Raw genomic sequence first — 25,338 nt, 5'->3', positions numbered from 1 at the left:
AGAGAGAAGTCAAATAATATTAGAAATTAAAAAGGGAAAATTTTAGACATAGCAGAGATTAAAAGGCTAATTGAGTTATAATTATAACAACAAAAATATAGATAACCTAATTTAAAAATGGGGAAAATCTCAAAAGAGATATTTTTCCAAAGAAGATGTACACGTAGCCAAGGGGCACATGAAAAGATACTCAATTAAGGTAATGCAAATCAGAATCATAATGAGGGGTGGGTGAATAGCTCAGTGGTAGAGTGCTTGCCTAGCATCCTGGATTGCATCCCCAGACTGCAAAACAGCAAAAACAAAAACATACAGATGTTTCTGATTCCAATGCAGTAGAATTGGAAATTAACAAAAGCAGGTTGGGTATTGTTGCCAGGGGAGTCAACCTGTCTGGAAAAGAAAACAACATGAACCCATGTGTTAAAGAGGAAATCATAACCACGAATGGTGGGACTCTACTTTGTGTACAACCAGAGATATGAAAAAATTGTGCTCTACATGTGTAATATGAACTGTAATGCATTCTGCTGTCGTATATAACAAATTAAAATTTTAAAAAGAGGAAATCATAAAGAAAATTAAGAAACACATCTAATGACCATCAGAACGTTGCATATCAAAATGTTTCACATGAATCTAAAGTAGAGCTTAGAAATTTATAGTTTTGAATACATCTGTCAGGAAATAAGATTGAAAACATGTGAACATGGAATCCAACTCAAAATGGAAACAGAAAGGAGGAGGTAATACAGATCTGAATAGGAATAAGTGAAATGGAAAACATACACAAATGAGGACAATTACCCAAAGCAAAATCTGACTCTCTGAAAAGTCTCATAAGAGAACACAATTTTTGGGGACAAATCTAATCAAAGGAAAGGGTGAAGATGCAGAATAAAGAAGAAGAAATATGAAGATACGGTGGATTGGCTTCCTCTGCATCTATCCTGCCCGCTCCCGCAACCTTGAAGCCCAAGTTCTGCCTGTGATTTTGATTCCGTCAATTAGATGCATGACATTTGAATTCAGAAGTGGGGTAATGTGGAGCTAGGGCATCACATGCAAGACTTCCATTGTGTGTTAGCTTTGTGTCACTGTGACCAAAATAGCTGACAAGAACTACTTAGAGGAGGAATATTTTGGTTTCACTCACAGTGTGAGAGGTTCAGTCTGTGGTCAGCCCACTCCATCCCACTGGGCCTAACATGAGGCAGAACATCTTGGCAGAAGGCTGTGGTGAAGGAAAGCTGTTCAGCTCATGATAGACGGCAGGAGGGGGGGGGGACATTATCCCCAAGGTACATCCCCACTGATCTATTTCCTCAGCTACACCCTACCTTCCTACTGTTACCACCCAGAAATCCATTCAAATTATTAATCCATTAAATGGATTAATCCACTGATTAGGTTACACTTTTGTAGTCTAGTTATTTCATCTCCTGCATTAATGTATGAGTTTTTATGGGGGACAGCTCATATCCAGACCAGACCATACTGGTTTTTCTTTCTTTCCCTTTTTCTTATTGAATGTCATTTCCATACAATTCACCCATTTAAAGTGTACAGTGCAGTAGTTTTTAGCATATTCACAGGGTTATGCAGCCATCACCATAGTCAATTTTAGAGCATATTCATCACACTGAAAAGAGATACTACACCCCTTATCCATTGCCCTGCAGTCTCCTCATCTTCCCCCACCCCACACCCTTCTTGCCCCAGCTTAAGGCAATCACTAATCTTTCTGTCTCAATATTTATGTTTTCTGGACATTTAATGTAAATGAGATTATAAAATATGTGGCCTTTGTTACCCTCTTCTAAACAAAATGAGTTGAAGTTTCATCCATGTAGTAGCATATATCAGTACTTTATTTTTTGTACCTAAATCATATTTCATTTTTTGCATTTACTTTTTTTTTTGTACTGGGGATTGAACCCAGGGGCACTTAACCACTGAGCCACATTTCGAGCCTATTTTATATTTTATTTACAGACAGGGTCTCACTAAGTTGCTTAGGAACTTGTTGAGTTGCTGAGGCTGGCTTTGAACTCACAATCCTCCTGCCTCACTCTCCCAAGCCACTAGGATTACAGGCGTACACCATCATCATACCCAGCTACCTTATTTTGTTGATTATTCATCAATAGGTGGACATTTGGGTGATTTCCACTTTCTGGCTATTGAGTATAATGCTGCTATGTACAAATTTTTGTGTAAACCTATTTTTTTATTTTTATTTTTTTAGTTGTCAATGGACCTTTATTTAATTTATATGTGGTGCTGAGAATGGAACCCAGTGCCTCACACATGCTAGGCAAGTGCTCTACCACTGAGCCACAAACCAGCCCTAAACTTATGTTTTAAAATCTTATCTTTTTCTACTTAAAATAGCTTGAGTGGTTTGTGTTTTCTGCAAAATATGGCATCTAATAGAAAAAAACCCTGCTCTTTTAAATTTATGTAATATAAGCTTGTGAGGTAGCTAAGTAGTAGAGCACTTGCCTAGCACATACAGGTGATTGCTAGTACCTGAAAACCAAACCAAACCAAAAAAAAAAAAAAAAAAAAAGAAAAAAGAAAAGAAAGAAAGAAAAAAAATGTGTGTGTGTGTGTGTGTGTTATTAAGTAAAAAGCTCAATAAAATTCATCCAGGAAGAAAATTCTGGAACTAAGTAACATGGCATAAAGAAAAATTTAAACAAGCTAAAAATTCAAGAAATTTAAATATTAGCTAACTAAATCTAACACTGTATCTAAAAACACACAATATATACAGGTATCACTTATTGTAGCAATGGTGAATTGATAACAGAAAAAAAATCTACCTATATAATTTTATAGTATTTAGATTATTAAAAATATATCTTAAAAACGTCAAGCACTGGGCATGGTGGTGCATGCCTATAGTCTCAGCTACTTGGGAGACTGAGGCATAAGGATCCCTTGAGCCTAGGAGTTCAAGATAAGCAACAACATAGCAAGAACTTATCTAAAAAAATTAATACATAAGTATAGTTTTTAGAAGATTATAAATATATTAGAAAAATATTTTACTTGATAGAGTCTCTTTTGAAAAAAATTGAAACTAACAATATACTTAATGGAAAATCCTTTAAATTTTATTTCTTTAGGGTTAATATAAGACAAGGATACCCGTTTATTATGACTATTACTGTTCAATATAGTACAGGAAGTCCTGGCCAAAGGAAAAAAAAATTCAGAGTCATAAGAATTGGAAGGGAAGACATGATGTGAGTATTTACAAAGAAAACCAAAAAGAATGAATAAACAGACATAATCAAGACAATGCAGTAAGGTTGTCATAACCAAGATCAGGGCACAGAAACCAAAAACTCCCTTCTTCACTAGCAGTAATAAGCAAAGAATGTAAAAGAAATGAAGATATTGTTTGAAATAGCAACAAACCTATATTATCCAAATGTTACTTGATAAAGAATGTATCAGTCCTAAAACTACTAAGAGATATAAAAGATGTGAATAGACAGGCATACCATGATCTTGGAAATGAAAATTAGTATTATAAATTAATTATATTAAATTATAAATTAATTCTCCCTCCTCCCACAATTCATCTATATGTATAATGCAATTCCAACCAAAAAGGTCTAGCAGCATTTGGGGAGAGAACTTGGCAAATTAATTTCTATAGTTTACATGGAAGAATTAAGTTTCATGAATTGCTAAGTAGGCTTTGTCTTGCTAGATATTAAGATATAAGACAAAGTCTGGTATTTAAAAGTATATAGTCCTGGCTCAGAAACATAGGTCAGAAATTGACCTATGTTACAAGACTTGGTTATCATTATTGAGGTATCATCATAAATCCCTAGGGAAAAGATGAGTTATTTCACAAATGGTGTTGAGAAAAATTTATTCAATATAGGGAAAAAATAAAATTGATCTCTTATCTCACACTATATAAAAAATAAATTCCCAATGGGTCAAAGCTCTAAATATGCAAGAAAATACTACCAAGGCAATAAATGAAAATGTAAAGGAACATCTTTATGTCCTTGGGTGGAGGGTGAACTCTTAGACAAGACCCTAAAAAGGACACCCCCAAAGAAAAAAAATTCTTAGCTTCACTCCATCAAATTAAAAGCTTTGAGTCCAAAAAAAGAATATCAGACAAAAATAAATAAAAAGAAAACCCAAATTGGTGACAGACTTGAAGGAAAAATAAAGGAATCATCTGGAACCAGGTTTCTGGAGTACACACAAACTCCTATGATAAAGATCACAAACCCAAGTAATAAGGGGAGAATGCGGAAATACACATCACAGAAAGAGAAACCCGACTGTTTGCTGAAGACAGGGAGAAATGTTCATTGCACCAGTACTCAGGGAAACCCAAGCTAACGTGAGAGAATGGTGGCATCAAGTACACAGAGGACATGGGGGAACCGGGGCAGTCATGCACGACTCGGGGTATCATCATAATTCTGATCTCATCAAGCTTTGTGGAATTGAAAATGTGACCCGTCATTTCCTCTCCTGGGTTTTTTGAAACAAAATGAAAAACACTTGCATATACACACAGGAAATGAGGGCAAGGATGTTCATCTCTTCAACTTGTGAGAAAGCACCATGTCAGAGGCAGCCCATGTGCTGAATCTGGAAGGAAGTTTAAGAAAATGGACACACCTCAGGGAATATTATTCAGCCAGCAGTAATAACCAGGCTTAGGTTTACACATGTAGGTAGATTTTCAAGGGGAAATATTAAACAGAATGATGAGCCGTACTGTTTTGTGTCATTTATGCAGATCACAAACATAGAAATATTACATTTTTAAAAGCACATATACATAATGAGAAATACATGGACAGTGAATGGTAAGTTGGAGTGGGCCCTTGCTAGTCTGCCCTGCTGAGGTATTTCCAGACTTGTGTGTGGCCATGGGATGGCCAATGCAGCATACCTGTGGACAGAGTGGCCCAGTGGTGCTGTAGGCAGGGTGAGAAATTGTCTATGCCTGGAATCTGCACTTTAGAGCTACTTCTGTGCTGGCAGCTTGGGTAATATCTTATAGGGCGATCATGCAAGAGTTCAAAGGTGGTGGTGCTGGGGATATGAAAGATGTTTTGCAACCTGGAAGATTTCAGCCTTGCACAGGCAGAGTTCTGGCCTTCATGGAGACAAAGAGCATACCCTCCAGCTCTGGATTGTCTGGAATCCATTATTACTGATGTGTCCTCTCAGGTTTTCCTGGTAAGAGATTTTTACTGTGATAAAATATCTTTTTCAGATATGTGGGTCAGAGTGTTCATTTTTTGTTAAGATCTTCCTCCTGGTCAGAAGGATATGCAGGAATTATACCATATTCAGTCTAAGCTAGGGAGGAAAATGAGGTTAGGAATGGATCAAGGAAAAATATAAGATGGCCTTTGCATAAAGTGATAATGAGAGTTTCACAAGCCAAGAAATGGCAATTTAATTCTGTGCTTCTAGTCACTTAAAAACCCACAATCAAAATAATTTACTACTAGAATTGTATAGTGCATATAAAACATAGATTCTATTGAGTATCATTTTTCAGTAGCCTTTGAAATGATAGCTGCTAATAAGCTACAGTCTGGGCAGATGCATTGTATCAGAATTCAAGAATGAATCCATTTAGTTGGTATTAAAGTGTAGTTAAAAAGACAGAAATCACACTAGCTATTTTAACAGAGTCACTAGTGCTAGGAGCTAAGTAGGAGCTGGTAGAACTGAAGAAGCATCAAGGGAGCATCAGGAGAGCAGAGAGAAAGTAACCAGAAGAAGCAGCCACCACCCCTGGGTCTTGGGTACCAAGAGAAAGGCTTGGGGTTCTCAGAACCTGGATGCTCAGACAAGGGACCTCCCAGAGATGCTACCATCTTTCAAGAATGGGGCTCTGCCCAGCTGCTGACAGTTTTGAGCAGGGTTCTGAGGCTTTTTTTTGGAAATCTAGCACAAAGCTGGGAACTCAAACCACCTGCCACTGTAAGGATGGAGCAGGGTTACTGAGGACTTGCTTTCTGGAACAGCAGCCTAACTGGAAGGAAGAGTCCTCTTTCCTTCCTCCCTCACATGCGACCTGTCAGCGTGCCTTAGCAGCTGGCAAGGAGGTTTGCATGGTGCTCAGCCTGTGGAAGGCTGGTTTATAGCCCATAGGCAAGAGTTTAGACCCAGGCACTTAGTCCAAATTTAGTCCAAATAGTGAGCGATCATTTAATTTCAGGAAAAAAAAATTGGAATACTGCTCCACTTTTCTAATACCAAATTTCATCAGCAAACTTCTTTCTGGTATTACATAGAGAGTACAGACCCCACAGGTTAAAAAGGTCATGGGCTACAAGAAGACTGTCCACACGTCAAACTGACCAGCCATAAATGCAGGGGCTTTCCACACTGCCATGACTCAGGCTCTATAACTCTGTCTCGTGGAATTTAGGAAAGCACCATACTTACAGTGTTGTCATCCAGGATACCATCAGGACCACCTACGGAGAGACACAGAGGGTGAAGTTTGGCTGGCTCCCAAATCCAGTTTCCATGTTTTTGGTGGAATCAGCATGTTTACCCTCAGTTACGGTTTGGATATGAAGTGTCCCCCCAAAACTCATATGTGGAACAATGTGGGAATGTTCAGAGAAGGGATGATCAGATGATGAGACTTGTGACCTAATCAGTGAATGGATCCATTTGATGGATTAATAATTTGAATGGATTCGTGGTTGGTAATTGTAGGCCGGTAGGGCATGTCTGGAGGAAGTAGTTCCCTGGGAGCGTGCCTCGAGGATGATATTGTTCCTGGATTTGTGCATGCAAGCTCCCTCTGCTTCCTGGTTGACATGCCCTGAGCTGCTTTGCCTTGCCCTTCCACCACGGTGCTCTGCCTCACCTTGGGCCCAGAGCAATGAAGTTGGCTGACTACAGATTGTAACTATGAAAGTGTGAAACTTTTTCTTCTCTAAATTATTTTTGTTGAGGTAATTTGGCCTTGACCATAGAAAGCTAACACCCCCTGCCAACAAATCCATGTGTTCAGTCAGAGAGCTCCACCGAGCTTCAGTGTCCAGAAATTTTATTGGGGTTTCCACTATGTGGGGATGAGATAAAATTCAATTTCCAGTCCCCCTTACCTCCCCAGAGGTGGGGAGGAGTCCAAATTCCAATTTTTTTTTTATCGGATATTAGTCTTTCTGGTGGTCAACTTCCATCCTGAGTCATATCATCTCTTAGCACAAATTCAGGTGTGATCCAACGGGTTCATGAATACCAGAGACACTCGTATTACTTGGAAAAGTCTAAGGATTTAGAGTTTGTCTCCCATGAACCAGAGACAAAAGCCAAATTATCTTTCAGCAACTTACAAAACAAGATAAAAATAAGTTACTAGGGGTTAGGAGTGTAGCTCAGTGGTAGAGTATGTGCTTAGCATACATAAGATCCTGAGTTCAATCCCCAGTACTGGGAAAAAAGTGATATTGAATGGATGTACAAGTGCATTTGACAGAATGCCAGTTCTCATTCCAAGTTTTAGAGGCATACAAGATGATAGAAAATTACTGCTAGAGAAGCTATTTGCCAATACTAATAAATCAGTTTAGAACATATATGTGAGTTTTGTTGCAAAACTTGCTTTTGCCGGGCACAGTAGTGCACGCCTGTAATCCCAGGGGCTCTGGAGGCTGAGGCAGGAGGATCGCAAGTTCAAAGCCAGCCTCAGCAACTCAGGGAGACCCTGTCTCAAAATAAAATATAGAAAGGGCTGGGGATGTGGCTTAGCGGTTAAGTGCCCCTGTGTTTAATCCCTGATGCCAAAAACAAAACAAACAAACACACACACACACAAAAAACCATGCTTTTATTTGGAGTTCAGAAGCCCAATTTTTTAAAAAGACAGCATTACCCAATGGTTATTAGTTCTCAGTTCAGTTTACAAAATATAATGGTAATAATAATCCAAAAACTCACATTTATTGAGCTAGGAATCTTCCATATACCAATGTATTATTCAGTGGGAAGTAGTAAGGGTGCTATGTTGAAAAAAATGAAAGAAGATAGGGAGTCTGAGTCAGAAGCAAAGTTAAAAAGGTCGTTTTTGTGAGTCACCTGCATTCCTAGGTAAATATTCTGAGGAAAAAAAAAATGACCTCAAGACTGTGGTGAGAAGTAAGAGGAAGAACACAGATGACGGTGCATGGAACAGCTGCTCCATAAATATTAGGGTAAAACAAAAAAACTCAGTCAAGGCAGAGCTCCTCTGTTATGTTCAAATGGATATAGGTTTTAGCACAAAGTAAACATTCAACTAGCAACAAGTAATGCCTGTGGCCTAATTGCTTAGAGGTGGCAAAAATTGCTTAGAGGTGGGCTATACCCCCAATCAATAAAGTAATAAAAATGGAATAAAATAAAACTAAACTTTATTTTAAAAAACAGTACAATAGAGAAAAAACTAATAATTTTTATGTTTATTTACATTACCCTATCATTAGTGGGTGATTTTATTACATCATTTGACAATCATTTATTCAGTGTTCAGGGTCAAACTCTAGGCTGGACAGAAAACACAGGATGAATCACACAGAGCTCCCGTGTGAAGTACTCAGCCTAGGAGACAGGTTATAAACTGGAGGCGGGCCATGGCCTCATCCTTTCATATGTAATTGATGTATTATAATAGTAAGAAATTTTATAACAAAGATACACAATTGCTAGGAACCATCTTTAAGGGATTTAGAGGATCTCTGGAAGTGTTATATACAGCTTAAGGCAAAATAGCAATTCAGAGAAATGGAATGGAAAAATCCTATTTTCATATATTTAAGTGGAAAAATCCTACTATCGAAAATAAAAGGGTAGTATTGATATTTTTGTTTCTTTTAGAGAATGTGTACTGTATTAGAACTGTGGTAAGCCAATGGTTATATGGAATTATGCCCCTGCTCAGTGTCTCCAGTTCCTTGCCTGAAAATGAGGAAAGAGAACACCCATTCCCAGATGCTATGTAAGGTTGAATCCAGAGGTGCATGCCCTGTGCTGACCCCCAGGGAGCATGATTAGGCTTAGTCAAAGCCCTTTGTGAGTCCCCAGCCATTGCTAGGCATATGCAATGGAAAATAATCAAAACTTGTGGGGAGCCACCTATGAAGCTTCTTGAATGGTCTTTTACTGGGTGCTAAGCCATGGGGGACTTAGGTCTCCCCTTGGGAAGGATCCCAGCATTCCCGTGTGTAGACTGCCCAAAGGGTGAGATCTCTGCCCTCTCTCTACTAGTGGGGCAGCTCTTGTAGCTCTGGAATTGGGTGTAACCCATTAGAGCTGGACAGCTCACCTCCTATCTTATTTGGCAGAAGAACATTCTATGGAAACCTTTGAAGTTTCCCCCATATAGAATAAAGCAAACGCGGCTCCCGAGCGCTCTCTCTTCCCAGTGTGGAAGCTCGACCCCTAAGGTCAAAGAGCCATCCCACCCCCGCTTTCCAAAATTACTTTCTGTGTAGTCTGGGTTTTTATTGCTGCCTTCTTTTCTTAGCTTTTTGTTGTAGCCAGTTCACTCCACGCAGAGGAAACCCAAATTCTACCGCCCGCATCAGACGTGGGCGAGAAAAAGTTTTATTTTATTTTTTTAATTCTCATTGAAAAAGTTGATATTGGATTTTCTAACCTCTATTTTTTCTCACTGCCCAGGTTACGCTTTCCCGACCGCTCCTCCTGTGGATCCATTTGCCAAAATCAAAGTGGAAGACTGTGGGAAAACTAAGGGATGCTTTAGGTTGGTAGAAAAAGATGACTTTAAGGCTAAGAACTATATTTACTTCTCAAGGTAGTATTTAAATCGCATGTAATTCATTCCAATCAGGAGCCTATATCCTTTCATAACTTCTGCAATGTTATGGTGTTTCCTTTTTGGAGGGAGGGGGTGATACTGGGAATTGAACTCAGAGGCACTCGACCATTGAGTAATCATACCCCCGACACTATTTTTTAAAAAATTTGTTTAGTTATACATGGACACATTATCTTTATTTTGTTTATTTACTTATTTTTTAGGTGGTGATGAGGATCAAACCCAGTGCCTCACACATGCTAGGCAAGCGCTCTACCACTGAGCCACAACCCCAGTGCCCCCAGCACTACTTTAAATATTTTATTTAGAGTTAGGGTTTCACTGAGCTGCTTAGCACCTCTTTGTGGCTGAGGCTGGCTTTGAACTCATTATTCTCCTGCCTCAGCCTCCCTGGCCACTGGGATTATAGGCGTTCACCACTGCCCACTGCCGTTATGGTATTTTCTAGAGTTATGGTGTTTCTAATGGCCACTCCGTGTTTGAAAGCTTTTTAGCTCTAGCATGCACTAGTCATTGGACTTCCATTTCTGGTTCTCCATTTCTGCTGTGACCCCAGTGTCTATTTCTCATCAATAGGCTGTAATGGGGAGATTCACACAACACAAAATATGTCTATGCTTATTCAGTAGGAGCTGTGGGCAGAATAAGCAATGATAGAGGTATCTAATACCCAATACCTTTTCAAATAAATAGTCGTGACTTGTGGGTTTCTACGTAGGGCTAACTAGTCACTGAGCATTGATTATTGTAGTAAGCTTGCCACTCAGGCATTGGTGAGTGCCCACATGATTATTTAGTGGTGTTCCACCAAGACACATTGTGTTAGGCTAAAAAACTGTGGTGTGCATAGCAGACCTCTCATCTAGTCAGTGCTGTCTTGTTGGAAAAGCCTTCTCTTTGAACCCTTTACTTCCTGTAACAAACTATTAAAACCTTTAGTAGGGTTTTAATGGTTACTGCACTGAGGTTCTGATTTGGTGGTTGTTCAGAGTTCAAGGTCTAAGGGGAAAACAATGAATACGGGAGCTTTGAGCTTTCTTTGGATTACAAGTCATTTCAAATCTACCTTTTAAAAATCTAAACTGCTAGTATTGAGGAAGATGGTTAGTAATGTACAATTTCTGGTGATTAGGGGGTGCTTTTGAGAAGGAATGGAACTTTAGCACCCTGCTGGTTTAAGAGTGACTTGTTTTCATTTTTTTTAATATTTATTTTTTAATTGTAGTTGGACAGAATACCTTTATTTTATTTTATGTTGAGGATCAGATCCAGAGCCTCATACATGTTAGGTGAGCACTCTGCCGCTGAGCTACAGCCCCAGCCCTTGTTTTTATTTTTTGTTCCTTTAACTTTACTTGGCCCTTTTCATATTTTTTTTGGAAATTTTTTTTCTGAATATGATTTTATTTATAATACAACACAGTTTACTTAAATATGACTAATAGAATTCATACATTTTAGTAATGACCATTTTCCTTAATACTTTTTTTTTAATTTTAATTTTTTTTTAATTTTTATTGTTGGTTGTTCAAAACATTACATAGTTCTAGATATATCATATTTCACACTTTGATTCAAGTGGGTTATGAACTCCCATTTTTACCCCGTATACAGATTGCAGAATCACATCAGTTACACATCCATTGATTTACATATTGCCATACTAGTGTCTGTTGTATTCTGCTGCCTTTCCTATCCTCTACTATCCCCCCTCCCCTTCCCTCCCCTCCCCTCTTCTCTCTCTACCCCCTCTACTGTATTCATTTCTCCCCCTTGTGTTATTTTTCCCTTTCCCCTCACTTCCTCTTGTATGTAATTTTGTGTAACCCTGAGGGTCTCCTTCCATTTCCATGCAATTTTCCTTCTCTCTCCCTTTCCCTCCCACCTCTCATCCCTGTTTAATGTTAATCTTCTTCTCATGCTCTTCGTCCCTACTCTGTTCTTAGTTACTCTCCTTATATCAAAGAAGACATTTGGCATTTGTTTTTTTAGGGATTGGCTAGCTTCACTTAGCATCATCTGCTCTAATGCCATCCATTTCCCTGTAAATTCTATGATTTTGTCATTTTTTAATGCAGAGTAATACTCCATTGTGTATAAATGCCACATTTTTTTTATCCATTCGTCTATTGAAGGGCATCTAGGTTGGTTCCACAGTCTTGCTATTGTGAATTGTGCTGCTATGAACATCGATGTAGCAGTGTCCCTGTAGCATGCTCTTTTTAGGTCTTTAGGGAATAGACTGAGAAGGGGAATAGCTGGGTCAAATGGTGGTTCCATTCCCAGCTTTCCAAGAAATCTCCTTTTCATATTTTTCAACCCAGTTCCAGGTTGCCTTGATCTTACATTTCTTCCCCACTGCTCAGGATATTTCTACCAGTGTACTAGGTTGTTCTTGCTTCTTTCCTCAATCAAAATTTAGCACCCTTGTGTCCTGTTCCTTCAAACACCTGCCATCTGAGCTTAGATTGCTACAAGCCATCCGCTCTCCCTCCCTCTGTCTCCCCTTCTTCCTTCCTTTCTTTCTTTCAGTGCTGGGGATCAAACCTAGGGCCTTGTGTAAGCTAAACACATGATCTACCACTGAAGCAGCTCTGTTGCTGTAATTTTTTATCATTCTGAATAGTGTGCTTCAAACTAAGGCTTGCTGGTTCTTAAAGGATCCACATATCCTTTGTAAGACTATTTAAATTTGTGTTTTCAACTCAATGATGCTCTTTAAAAAGAAGGTGTGCATAATCTGACTATTGAGATAACCACCTTATAGCTGTATGTTTTAGTGTCTGACTTTGGAATTATATTACCACCAAGTAGCCCAACAGAAGAAAGGCAAATTTTGTAAATCAATGATGCATTTAGGCTCAATGGACACCAGATGAGTTATTTGTTCATTTGGTGCACTGTAGAAGTGAGGGTTTTGCAGCAAATCAAACAGATAAATTGGGGAGTTGAGCCATCATGTAATGGGCTGCCGTAATAACATGCTGCATTCAAAAATCCCTGCAGGGTACAGTCAGACACACCACATACACAACAGTAGTATACTCTTAGTAAAATCACATTATCCATAACATGAATGCTGGGAATTTTAGTGTTCCTGGATTTTTCTGTTTGTTTAATCTATATTTAATTTCTAAATTTGTGTTGTTTTTAACTACAAAAATTTATAAGTAAAAAGAAGTGGTGTACATTTTAATTAACAAAAAATGGTTTAAATTATTAACTTAAAGAATCCTTTTCCTCTAAAGGAATTCAGAAATAATTCAGTAATTCCTAAAGTTTAAGAAATTACAATATAATGCAGAGAACACTGGCTAGAAATTTAGAGACCTACATTCCCATCCTGTTGCTGTCTTTGATTTCATTATGCAGCCTGAGCCAAGCCTCTTTCCTTCTCTGGACCTCATTTTATATGTCTGTAAAGTGGAGCAGATCATATCCACGGTTCTTTCTGAGTAAAACTGTTTTTGAGACCCCAGTAAGCAAAGACCTTTTTTTTTTTAGTAATATTGCTTAGCATTCTATCTGTTACTATATGTGAATAAGCAGAAGCAATAATGTCTCTTTTTAAATTTTTATTATTTTTTTTTAGTTGTAGATGGGCACAATACCTTTATTTTATTTATTTTTATATGGTGTTGAGGATCGAACCCAGGGCCTCACACATGCTAGACAAGTGCTCTACTGCTGAGCTACAATCCCAGCCCAATAATGTCTCTTTTGACACATCTTCCAGATATGGGAAACCAGGCTGTAACGCAGAGACCTGTGACTACTTCCTTAGCTACCGGATGATTGGGGCTGATGTGGAATTTGAGCTGAGTGCAGACACAGATGGCTGGGTAGCAGTTGGATTCTCTTCAGACAAGAAAATGGTAAGATGCAAATTATGATAGAATCTGCTTTTTTCTCCTCTTTAGTTTGCTGGGTTTCTTTAGATTTAGGAAGCATATAAATTGATCCAAGCAGTAGAACGATTATATTAGTTGCAAGTTAAAAAAAACTTTCTAGCTCACTTAAGGGCAAGGGTTGGTTGTTAGCATATGAAATGTCTTGTGGCTCAGTAATCTCAGCTATAGCCACAGTGATGCTACAGGAAGAGCCCCTGAAACTGAATATCTTACACTAGTGAGCATTTATTTCTTGCTCATAGATGTGTGGTGTGTCTGGGGTTCAGCCCATTTTAAGTAGGGTTCAGCTACACTTGGCTGCAGTTGGTGGGATGGATTCAGGTTTTCTCTAGTCAATCTAGAAGGAACTGCCATAGAGGCATGATTTTTCATGGCAGAAGCAGAAGTGACGAGCCATCGTAAGAGGAAAATTCTAACTGCTTTTTCTCTCTCCTTACACACTCAACACTGTTACCAGACACCAAGCAATCTTCCAGTGGATACCAGGTAGATGTCCTCTAACAATTCATTTCTGACACATCTACTGGGAGGTAGCATCAGATCCCACAGGTTAAAGGCTCAGTCCCAAAAGACAGCCCCCACTTTAGATGCCAGTTTCAAGTCCTGGGTTATAACCTGTGCTTCTGACACCTGGGAGCTGTACAACTGTGGGAACTGTAAATCATAGTTTCCACAGTTTCATTAAGTTGCTAGAGTAGCTCACAGAACCCTGAGCACTTTACTTTCATTTACCTATTGTGTTAGCTTTCCATTACTGCGACAAACTACCTGAGGTCATCAGTGTGTAAAAGGAAAAGGGTTATTTTGGTTCACGGTTTCAGAGGTTCTCATTTCATGGTTGCTTTTGAACCTGTGGCCAGGCAGTACATCATGGTGAGGAGCATGAGGTAGAGGAATCCTGTTTGCCTCATGGCAGCAGGGAAGGAAGGGAGACCAGAAGAGGTCAGGGTCCCAATGTCCCATTCAAGGGCATGTGCCCAGTAACCTAACTTCCTGCCCCTAGACCCCACCTCTTAAAGTTTTTGCCATCTCCCAATAACACCACAGGGTGGGGACCAAGCCTCTCACATAAAGGCCTTTGGGTGACATTTTAGATCAAAACTGTAACTTCCATTTATTATAAAGGATATTGCAAAGGATACAGATGAATGGCCATGTATACAGACATCTAGGGCAAGGTATGGGGAAGGGGTGAACAGCTCCATGCCTCCTGGGCATGCACCTCCCTCCAGGCATCTACATTCAGCATCCAGAAGTTCATCCAGACCCTGTTATTTGGGGGCTTGTTGGTTTTGTTTTAATTTTCTATAGTGATGGGAATCAAATCTACCACTTATTCCATCTAGGCAAGTGCTCTACCCCTGTGCTACATTGCTAGCCCTTTCTTTTGGGTTTTTATGATCTTATCATTGGCCTTTAGTGATCAGTTCTAACCAGAAGCTGGGGGGTGGGACTGAAAGTCCCAATCCTCTAGTCATCATGCCTTGATTTTTCTGATGACCAGCCCCCCTCCTGAAGCTGTGTAGGGGTCCCAGCTACTAGTCATCTCATTAGCATACAAAAAACACTCTTTCCACTCCAGAGATTTCAAGTTTTTTTTTTTTAATAAGTTGTGTGCTAGGAACTAGGCGCAGAGACCAAATGTGCCTATTCTATTACAGTGTCCCAGTCACAGATCTCTGCTTATATCACAGCTGCTACACTTTCATTGCACAAAGCAAGTCACACAGCCAACCTCAGAATGAAAGTACACTGTCCCTACCAAGAAACTTTGCAAAAATACGCCTACATAAATCTACCACAGGGCAGTGGAGAATTGGATCCAACAATTCAGTCTTTCAAAATATCCACCGGCCAGAAAACACCTGGACCTTAGAAAGGACTGTGACAGGAACAGGCAGGGCATTGGGAGGCCAGGCCGTGGTCTCTCTCACCTCAATGGCTCAGCTGACTTCTTTCTTCTTTCTTCTTGAGCCCCACCACCGTGCCAGGCTCCTTCCCAAACCATCTGCTTTAGTCAGCTTTTTCACTCCTGGGACCAAAAGACCTGACAAGAACAATTTTAGAGGAGGAAAAGTTTATTTGGAGGCCCCTGGTTTCAGAGGTCTCAATCCATAGACAGCTGGCTCCATTCCTTGGGGCTCAAGGTGAGGCAGAACATCACGGTGAAAGAGCATGGTGTAGGGAAGTGGCTTACACGATGATCAGGAAGTAGAGAGACTCCACTCCCCAGATACGAAACATATATCATGAGGGCATGTCCCCAATGACCCATCTCCTCCAGCCTCACCCTACCACCTCCAGTTACCACCCAATGAATCCCCAGTAGGGGATTAATTCACTGATTGGGTTAAGGTTCTCATAACCCGATCATTTCACCTCTGAACCTTCTTGCCCTGTGTCACACATGAGCTTTGGGAGGACACCACATATCTAAAGTGCAACACCATCGGACTTTCTCAGGCTGTTGGGCCTTTGCACCTGTAGCTGCCATTGTCTAGAGGGCCTGCCCACTTCTCTTCACCTTGCCTACTTTGAGGGTGTCTCATACCAGGGTTTCAGCTGTGGTGATGGTGAGGAGGGCTCCGGTTTTGGATGTTAGAAACCAGTAGGGATGGGATTTGCTAAGGAGTTGGATACAGGCTGGTGCTACAGGGTACAAAGAGACTGAGGGGGCAGTGTCAGCGGGTGGCCACCCTGGTAGTTTTGTTCTTCTCGAGGTCACCAGCAGAATGAGCCTCCACCGGTTCTAGTCCAGGCAGTAGGACAGTGGATGCATCTGGTAAGACTCCATGGATACAAATGCAGGGGGTACCTCTCTCCCACGGTGGTGTCAGGAGAAACGGCAGGTGTGGTCCTACCCAGAAGCTGGCTCCCATGAGGAGGGACCTCTTCCTGTCCTGGAATGGTAGGGCTGTTAAGATTAGGAAGCTCAGGCCAGGGACGGTGACACATGCCTGTAATCCCAGTGGCTTGGGAAGCTGAGGCAGGAGGATCACAAGTCCAAAGCCAGCCTCAGCAACTTATTAATTAGCTAATAATTAATTAGTTTTTGGAGTCTTTCGTAACAACCCTTCTGAAGATTATAGACTAGTTTTTCTTTTTACAGAGTGAGCTTCAATTTGGGTTGTCTGATTGTTTTCTCATTATTAGATTAGTTGATATGTTTTAGGCAAGAAAATTTCTTGTATATAGGTGATAATGTACCTATGTACATCAGGAGGCACTTGATGTCAGTTATGGTGATGCTGACTTTGGTCACTTGGTTCAAATTTTTTAATGGCATTTGAAATGATTTTTTTTTTTTTTGCTGATAATTGAACCCCCTGGGCATGTGCTAAGCATTTGTCTATCACAAACTACACCCCCAGCCCCAAATAATTTTTTGATGGGATTTCAAGTTACAGAAGGGATGGACTGTATATTTCTGAGTGAAATGTTCCCAAAAGACAAACCACGACTTTATCGTCTTACTCATTTTCTGTGTCAGGGTGGTGACGATGTCATGGCCTGTGTCCACGATGACAATGGCAGGGTCCGCATACAGCACTTCTATAACGTGGGCCAGTGGGCAAAAGAGATTCAGAGAAATCCTGCCAGAGATGAAGAAGGAGTTTTTGAGAACAATCGTGTCACCTGCCGATTCAAACGTCCTGTGAATGTTCCCAGAGATGAAACGATCGTGGATCTGCATTTGAGTTGGTATTACCTATTTGCCTGGGGCCCAGCCATTCAGGGTAAGCTTATATTTCAGCCTCCACATTAAGCACCAGACACAACTGTGCTTGTGTTCATTATGAATTGAAGTCACACTGTGTAAGCAAGAGAGCTGTAAGCACTTTGAATAATACAAAAGAAACAGGAGAGGCAACCCCTACCTTTAGTAGGTTATCACAGTCTTATGACATGCACAGACAAATGACAAGCTGCAAGGACAAGCTAGCTGGAGCAGGGTGGGCTGTGTGCTTAACAAATAGGTCCTGTGTCTTCCCAGTGGCAGGTATGGGCTATTTAATCCTCACAACAAATCCATTTATTCCTCACTGCATCCTATAGAGGTCTAGACATTGTTATTCTCCTTTTAGAGAGATTTAGAAACTTGCTCAAGGCAATGCCCCTAACTGGTGGAAGAACTGAAATCCAGTCCTGTCTGTCTGACTCCAGTTAGTGCTTGCCCTTAACTCATCCTCGAAAGAGAAAAGTATTGAAGGAAAGGGCTTAGGGAGAGTTGTCTGGAGCTTGACAGCAAGTATTTCATTACTAGTCTCTTCTGGTAGTCACAAATCCACCAAATTACCCTATAATTTAGCCTGTTACTCCTCAAATATTCGTATGCATAGGAATTCCCTGGTTGTAGTGTTAAGATGCAGTCTCCTGCAGGTCTGGGGTGTGGCCTGAACTTCTGCATTTCTAACAAACTTCCTGGAGATGCTGATCCACGGATGACCTCACTTTAGTGAGGAAGGCTTTTCAGCATTTCCCCAGGAGAGATCCAAGAACACCACAAGACCCCTTAGAGATCACTGAAGTCCAGTGACACTGTGTCTTGAGCCTTCCTCTTGGTTGACCAGGCTAGTGGCCTGACTGGGAGTGGGTGGCTTTGGTTTGCAGTCCTGGTGCAGAGAACTCACTCTGGCTCCTGGTGACGGCACCTTTCTTCACTGTGCGCCTGGCGACTCTTCCTTGCTTCATCTGATCTTGTTTTATTTCCATCAGTTTGTGTGCATCGATCATTTTGGAGATGGCATGACCCACATTTCTTTGCCTGTTGCCAAGTGGGAAAACACTTAGAAGCCTCTCACCATATGTGACACCTTTTTCATTTGCTGATTTCCCATATTACCAACAGTGGATCTGCAATGATGCCTTCAAGTACTTCCAGTACCCTGGGAAATAAATTAGATCTCAGTCTGGAGAAATGAACTCATTTAAAGTGGTGGGATTTGGAGCCTAAAATATTTGAGTTTGAGTATTGATTTTGCCCTTGGTATAGCTATATAATATTTAGCCTATTATCTAAAATCTGAACTTCATTTCCTTATATCTAAAGTGGGGATAATAATAATATCTGCTTCCTAGGATTATTGAAAGGATTAAATGAAAACAAGCATTTGAAATGGCTTTATAAATTGAAAAGTGCTGTACAGTATTCCTCACTTATCTGCAGGGACTGTGTTCCAAGATCCCTGCTGGATACCAGAAACTCCATATATACAGGCTTTTCCCTATACATAATTTATAAGTTAGGCACCATAAGAGATTAACAACAATAATAATAGAAAATAGAATAATTGTAATGATATACTGTAATAAGAGTTGTATAAATGTGGTCTTTCACTCTCTCTCAAAATATCTTAAATCTGTTACTGTATTTTTGGACCCTGAGTAACTATGGGCAACTGAAGCCACAGAATACAAAACACAGATGGGGGCACTACTGCATTTGCAGAGGGTCATCTTCCTAGGTGTCTGGCATCCTAGCCTGATGTTCAAAGTCCTCTCTGAGTCCATCTGGCTTTTCCTGATAAGCTCTTTCAAGACTTGAGCTCGGGCTGGGCTTGTAGCTTACTGATAAAACACTTGCCTAGCTTGTGTGAGGCATTGGGTTCAATCCTCAGCACTATATAAAAATAGGTAAATAAAACAAATATTTTTTTTAAAAGTCTTCTGTTCTTCTCACTGTCTCCAAGCACAACAGGCACATTCCTGCTCCCTGTACACATTTGGGCTCCTCTTGTTTCCTGAATGCCCTTGTAATGCCTTTATAGTGACCAAATTCTTTCCATTCTCTGAGCAGGGATAAACTGAGCTAAGGATGGAAAGGGTGTGGATTAGATTTATCCCAAGGGAGGCATAAGCCAGAGGTGCTCTGCTAAGTTTAGGAGACCATGCAGGTACCAATGAGGTGAGGTTAAGTAGGAGAGCTGAGGGGGCCCCGTGGAAGGGAGAATCTCTGTGCTAACTCTGTTTGTGCTGATAGGAGCCAGGGTTGGAGTAGACTTCACATGTCAAGTTTGGCTGGGCTTCCCTAGTAGTGATTATGTTAAAAACCCTCACTTGAGCCTTAGTTAAAAAGAGATTTCTGCACTGAGTTCACATGGCTTAGTTTCTCTAACCCAAGTTTCATTTGGATTTTCAGAAGGTCAGTCACTTCTAATCAACTTCAGCTTGTTATGTCTCTTTTTTAAGAGATAGGGTCTCACAGTGTTACCTAGGCTGGCCTCAAACTCCTGGGCTCAAGCAGTCCTCCTACCTTGGCCTCCCCAGTGGCTGGGGCTGTGGATGCACACCCTGCTTATTAACCATCTTTTATGTATGCATGTGCATATGTGTGTGTTCATTTACTGTGGTACCAGGGATGGGGTCCAGGGGATGTGGGGGAAGTGCTGAACCATTGAGCTACACCCTCAGCCGTTAACAATCTTTTATAACATAGCCTTTCCTTCTGCCCTCTTGTAATCAGGTCATAAAGTTTTCCACCCCCAGACTTGTTTGGTATCTTGGTCCTCCTACTTTCTATACCATTCTTCCCTACTCTGCCAGACAGACACACAGACTCACATGGACATACACCCAATCTGGCTCAGCTGAGGCACGCTGCCTCTATAGGTGCTGCAGACAATGGAAGAGGGCTTCCACCTTAAGGGAGACTGCTGTGTCACCAGGAGTTATCAATGACTCATACATAAGAGAGAGATTTGAGAGGAAAAAATTAGTAGCCTTTGCTGTTTGGAATCCTGTTGCTAAGAAATGAAAGTCATTAAAGATGAAACCCACATTCACTTTTTGCATTTGGCGTTAAGCATGTTTTCATACTATGGTGTCTAAATAGCAGCCCTAAAACAGAGATGCCACAGACAGATCAATACCATTGATCTGTTAAAGGAGAGGAGAAGATTAATAGGAGCCAGTCATTTTTGGATAAATTTAGCTGATTTCTGTGTTCCTCATAATAAATTATAGAGAATTCTGATGATAACTCTGATCCTGATTCCAGATCGTTACAGTCACTGTGTGCACGTTGCACATTGAAGGCTTGTCTTTACTTTTTCTGTTGCTTTCCTATACTGTTTTAAATCTGTACTTTTTTTCAGTTGCTCCTCCCCTTCTATTTCTTTCTTAAAGGCTCTATCACCCGCCATGACATAGACTCTCCACCGGCTTCAGAGCGCGTTGTCAGTATTTACAAGTATGAAGACATTTTTATGCCGTCAGCTGCCTATCAGACCTTCTCATCTCCGTTCTGCTTGCTTCTCATTGTTGCCCTGACCTTCTACTTATTGATGGGAACCCCTTAGCCATAGCTGCAAGGCCAGCGGAGTCAATGGATTGGAAAGTCTTTAGTATAAGCATATTTTTAAAAAATATCCAGTATAATTTTAGCTTCTGTTATTTAAAAACTCATGATTTCAGCTTTTTGGAAGAAAGAATAAACTTCTTTTCTAGTCAAAGAGGGTTATTTAATAATGATCCTACTTTTGGGAAGTACTTAAAACTTTTGTAAACAATTTCAAATATGTTTTCTTATTTGAGTCTCACAAGATCTCTGTGTTGGCCTGATAAAAAATTAAAATGACCATCTTAGCAAGATTTGAGATTCAGGAAAGCTGCTCATGTATGACTCACATGCCATGTACCTTGGTTATTTGGTTAAATAACACTTAGCAAGGTAGAGAAGAGCTAGGCACAGAAATCATGTCTCTGGACAATCTTTACTGAGTATTACAGCCCAAGAGAGTTACCTTGAGTATTACTAAAGAGAACCTCCCTGGGTATCACAAGTTCACAGTCAGTCTTTTGAGCAAATTTCTGTAGAACATAAGTTCTTTTTAGATGTGTACACAGTTGATGGGAAGGATGGGGAAGGTTATAATAATATGAAAATTGTTCATACCTATTTGATTTCTTCTCAGAGTGTAGCTATAAGCAAACATTTTTATAGCTGTTTGAAAAAGGTTACAAACAGAACTGTGAATGTTCCTGATGCCAAATCATTTTAATAGTTAAAAAAAATGGGCATTCTTAGTTAGAATTTGGACTATTCTACTATTATATTTTGTAAATGAAGGTATTCATCTGTTCTTATTGCCAATTCTGTTGTCAAAGTCAGCATGCATTAAAGTATGTGTTGTTAACAGACATGATTAAGTATGTCAGCATGATTAGGTATGTGTTATAATAGACAAATTATCTTACTAAAAATTTAAGTCATTTTAATACTATATGAATATTTGGGGGGATTTTAGAGATTTGGAGCCAATAAAAAAAGATTTTTTTTTAAATTAGAAAATGGGAAAATGACCCATAAAATGAATTCACCTAAAGTATTCATTCAAAATGTCCAGGCTTGTGAATTGGTCTGGCAGTCAGCATCATTCATAATAATGCCTTGATGTAATGTGTTTCTTTTTTTAAAAAGAAGCCCAAGTATACCTTTGTTCCTAACGTCTGTGGTAGCCACCCACTAGAGAAGAGGGTTCTGTGGGCACAGTCACACTACTGAGAGGCACTTCTGCATGGTGTTCTAGAGTCCTCTGACTTGCCCCAGTTGCTGGCTATGACTTTGTGTTTAAATGGCACTGGAGATTGTGATCTCTAAAGCCACCTTTGAGATTTATGTCAGAGGTGAAAGGCTGCCTGTGGGGAAAGCTTTCACATTCTTCTGGGCCTGAACCAAAAGAAGGAAGACCTTGATGCTCTGGGACATCTCACAGTTAGCAAGTGCTTCCAAGAGATATAGGAGAAACACCCCTCATTGCAGACAGGGAGAAATAAAATGACATCAGGTGAACAATGGAACTCCAGATTCAAGCCCAAGACTACATCTGACTACCAAGACCTCAATAAGCCCTTCCTTGGTGGTGGTGGCTGAGCCTGGCCTGTGTGTCACCTTCTCAGCTCTAATGGTTGTTTAGGAGTAAGGATATTGAGTATGCAGGAACCCACATTGTAAATAAGAAAGCAAATATTTTTGTATTTCACTCTCTTATGTGTATAATAATTGATCTATAAATAGATTAAAACAAAAAAGAGACTTCAGTTAGTAGCAGGCAGGAAAAAAATGAGTGGAGATTCCTTCCACTTACATTTCAAATCAACTGCTTATTTCACTAATTCACTCCTTTGATTATGGTTTTGCATGTCTATGCTTAACACTTCCAGTGACTTCTCCTTGCCCAAAGGTAAAACGCAAAGTTGGTGAGCTCTGTTATCACCTCTCCATTACTAAGTCGCAGCAAGACTGAAGGACTCTGGGTTCTTCAGACCTGCCCACTCTGTCACGTGTCCCATGTTCACTCACTCTTTGCCTCCTGTGTATGATGAACAGCCACTCATCTTTCAGGTCTCACCTTAGTTACTTCTTCCTCCAGTCCCCTGGACGTGTAGGTTAGGTCCCTACCCAGTGCTCCCATAGCCTCTAGGGGCTTCCTCCTCATAACACTCACCATATTTCATTTTAATCACTGACTCTGCCCTCCCTGCTGATTCCCTAATGCAGGGTCTGTTTCTCATTACTCATCACCGAGCAGATACTGCTCCACAGTAAGTACTCAGCAAACATATGTGGAAAAAAATAAATAGGTGAAGCTATGATGTGACAGCATATCATCTTTGGTTCAAAAGACATGTATTTCATATACTTTACCAGACTGGCCAACATTTTTTTATTCTTCTGTCTTCAATCAAACCACAAATTATTCTTTTATCAAATGCTGAACTTTTTTTTTGGTACTGGGGATTGAACTCAGGGGCACTCGACCACTGAGCCACATCCCCAGCCCTATTTTGTATTTTATTTTGAGACAGGGACTTACTGAGTTGCTTAGTGCCTCGCTTTTGATGAGGCTGCCTTTGAACTTGTGATCCTCCTGCCTCAGCCTCCCAAGCTGCTGGAATTACAGGTGTGCGCCACCATGCCCAGCTGAACTTTGTCTTTTGAAACAGAAATGGGAAGATCCTTAATAACAGTGCTAATAATTTGCCTACAGTGAACATTAGTTGACTCCTCAGCTCCCCACAGAATTGGGTTTTGAACCTAGAGGATCATATAAATTAAACACTCTACCATTGAGCTACATTCCCAGCCCTTTAAAAAAAAATTATTGTGATACAGGTTCTTGCTAATTTGCCTGGGCTGACCTTGAACTTGTGATTCTACTGCCTCAGCCTCCTGAGTTACTGGGGTTAGAGGCATACCACTACATCCAGCCTAGTTGACATTTTAACACAATAATCATTGTGCAGAAGTAAAAATCCACACAGACTAGGGAGGCAGAATAGTATTTGTCCATCGTCTCATAGAATCATCAGTTGATAGACAAGCTAAAATTAAAACTCTATAGACTGATTCCTTCCATTCTTTTTTTTTTCCCAAAATGCCCGAATGGAATAATTGTAAATAGCTGAATGTGGTTAGTGCTGTTCTAAGCACTTTATGTGGATTAACCCATTTAATCCTCATGACCATAGGAAGATTCAATTATTAATCCAATTTTACAGATGAAAAAAATGAGGCTAGTCATTTGGCATAAATCACCACAGCTGGTAAGGACTTTAGAGAGCATTTAATCCATGCATTTATATTACAAGGGAACAGCAAAGGCACTGGGGGGTGAGGATTTCCTGCACCTTCATGTGGATTCACTAAAAGTTGTATTCAGTGAAACCTGCTATCCATATTCAACTGAACTAGGTGCCTTTTTTTCCACTTTAGTAATTTACATTGAATAGGAGGACTATTTATAGTTATATTGGGGAAAGAAGTACATTTTATTTTGTATCAACTTTCTTTCCTGCTTAAAAACATTTTGATTACTTTACCAGTCGTTTTAGTGCTTTTTTTCCTCACAATTAAAAAAAAATTGTTCTAATTAGTTAAACATGACAGTAGAATGCATTTTAAAAAAAAGTTTATTTATTTATTTTTTCATGTGGTGCTGAGGATAAAACTCAGTGACTCACACATGCTAGGCAATTGTCTACCACTGAGCTACAACCCCAGCCCCAGAATGAATTTTTTAAAAAATTAAATTAAAAAATACTATACACATTAGGCAAAATGGGACGAATGTATTTATCTTAGTTTATTTTAAAAAGTGACCTGCCTAAAACCTAAGTCTATATCCTCGCTTGGAATCCAATGACCTTTTTATTTTTTGTGCTACTGGGGATTGTACGCAGGGGTGCTCTACCACTGAGTTATATCCCCCTCACTTTTTGGTTTTTTATTTTGAGATGGGGCCTTGCTAAATTGCAGAGGCTGACCTTGAACTTGTGATCCTCCTGCCTCATCTTCCCAAATAGTTGGGATTATAGATGGTGTCACCAGGCCTGTCTCCAATGCCCTTTTATTGCTCTACTCTAGTCTCAAAGGTGAATTTATAAACACGATTTCAGATAAAATGTAGGAGCTATATTTAATTGTGTTGGGTTGCCTTTTGTCATTAAAGAATTTAGAAAGTTTGGACAAGTTAGGGATGGATTTCCATTTATCCTAGATGGAATTTACTGCTATTTCTGTATTAAAGGTTAATAGCTATATTAGGATTTTGTCTTAAAAGATATTATCACTGAGGTTAC

General features: G+C 40.0%; 1 protein-coding gene across 1 annotated transcript in view; it reads left to right on the top strand.

The window, feature by feature from the left end:
- Positions 1-24,967, top strand: part of Frrs1l (ferric chelate reductase 1 like) — a 31,867-nt gene extending 6,900 nt beyond the window's left edge. Inside the window, exons 2-5 of the mRNA XM_046452025.2 lie at positions 9,688-9,772; positions 13,584-13,722; positions 17,249-17,495; positions 20,884-24,967. Of these exons, the coding sequence (XP_046307981.1) occupies positions 9,688-9,772; positions 13,584-13,722; positions 17,249-17,495; positions 20,884-21,056 (644 nt within the window). The 3' untranslated portion in view covers positions 21,057-24,967. The remainder of the gene's footprint in view (positions 1-9,687; positions 9,773-13,583; positions 13,723-17,248; positions 17,496-20,883) is intronic.
- The last annotated feature ends 371 nt before the right edge of the window (positions 24,968-25,338 follow it).

This window comes from Marmota monax, unplaced genomic scaffold (assembly GCF_021218885.2).
Source record: "Marmota monax isolate L192 unplaced genomic scaffold, Marmota_monax_Labrador192_F-V1.1 WCK01_AAM20220418_F8-fsc00020, whole genome shotgun sequence".
NCBI lineage: Eukaryota > Metazoa > Chordata > Mammalia > Rodentia > Sciuridae > Marmota > Marmota monax.
The sequence above is the reverse complement of the archived record's forward strand: the minus strand, read 5'-3'. Positions and strand labels throughout refer to the sequence as shown.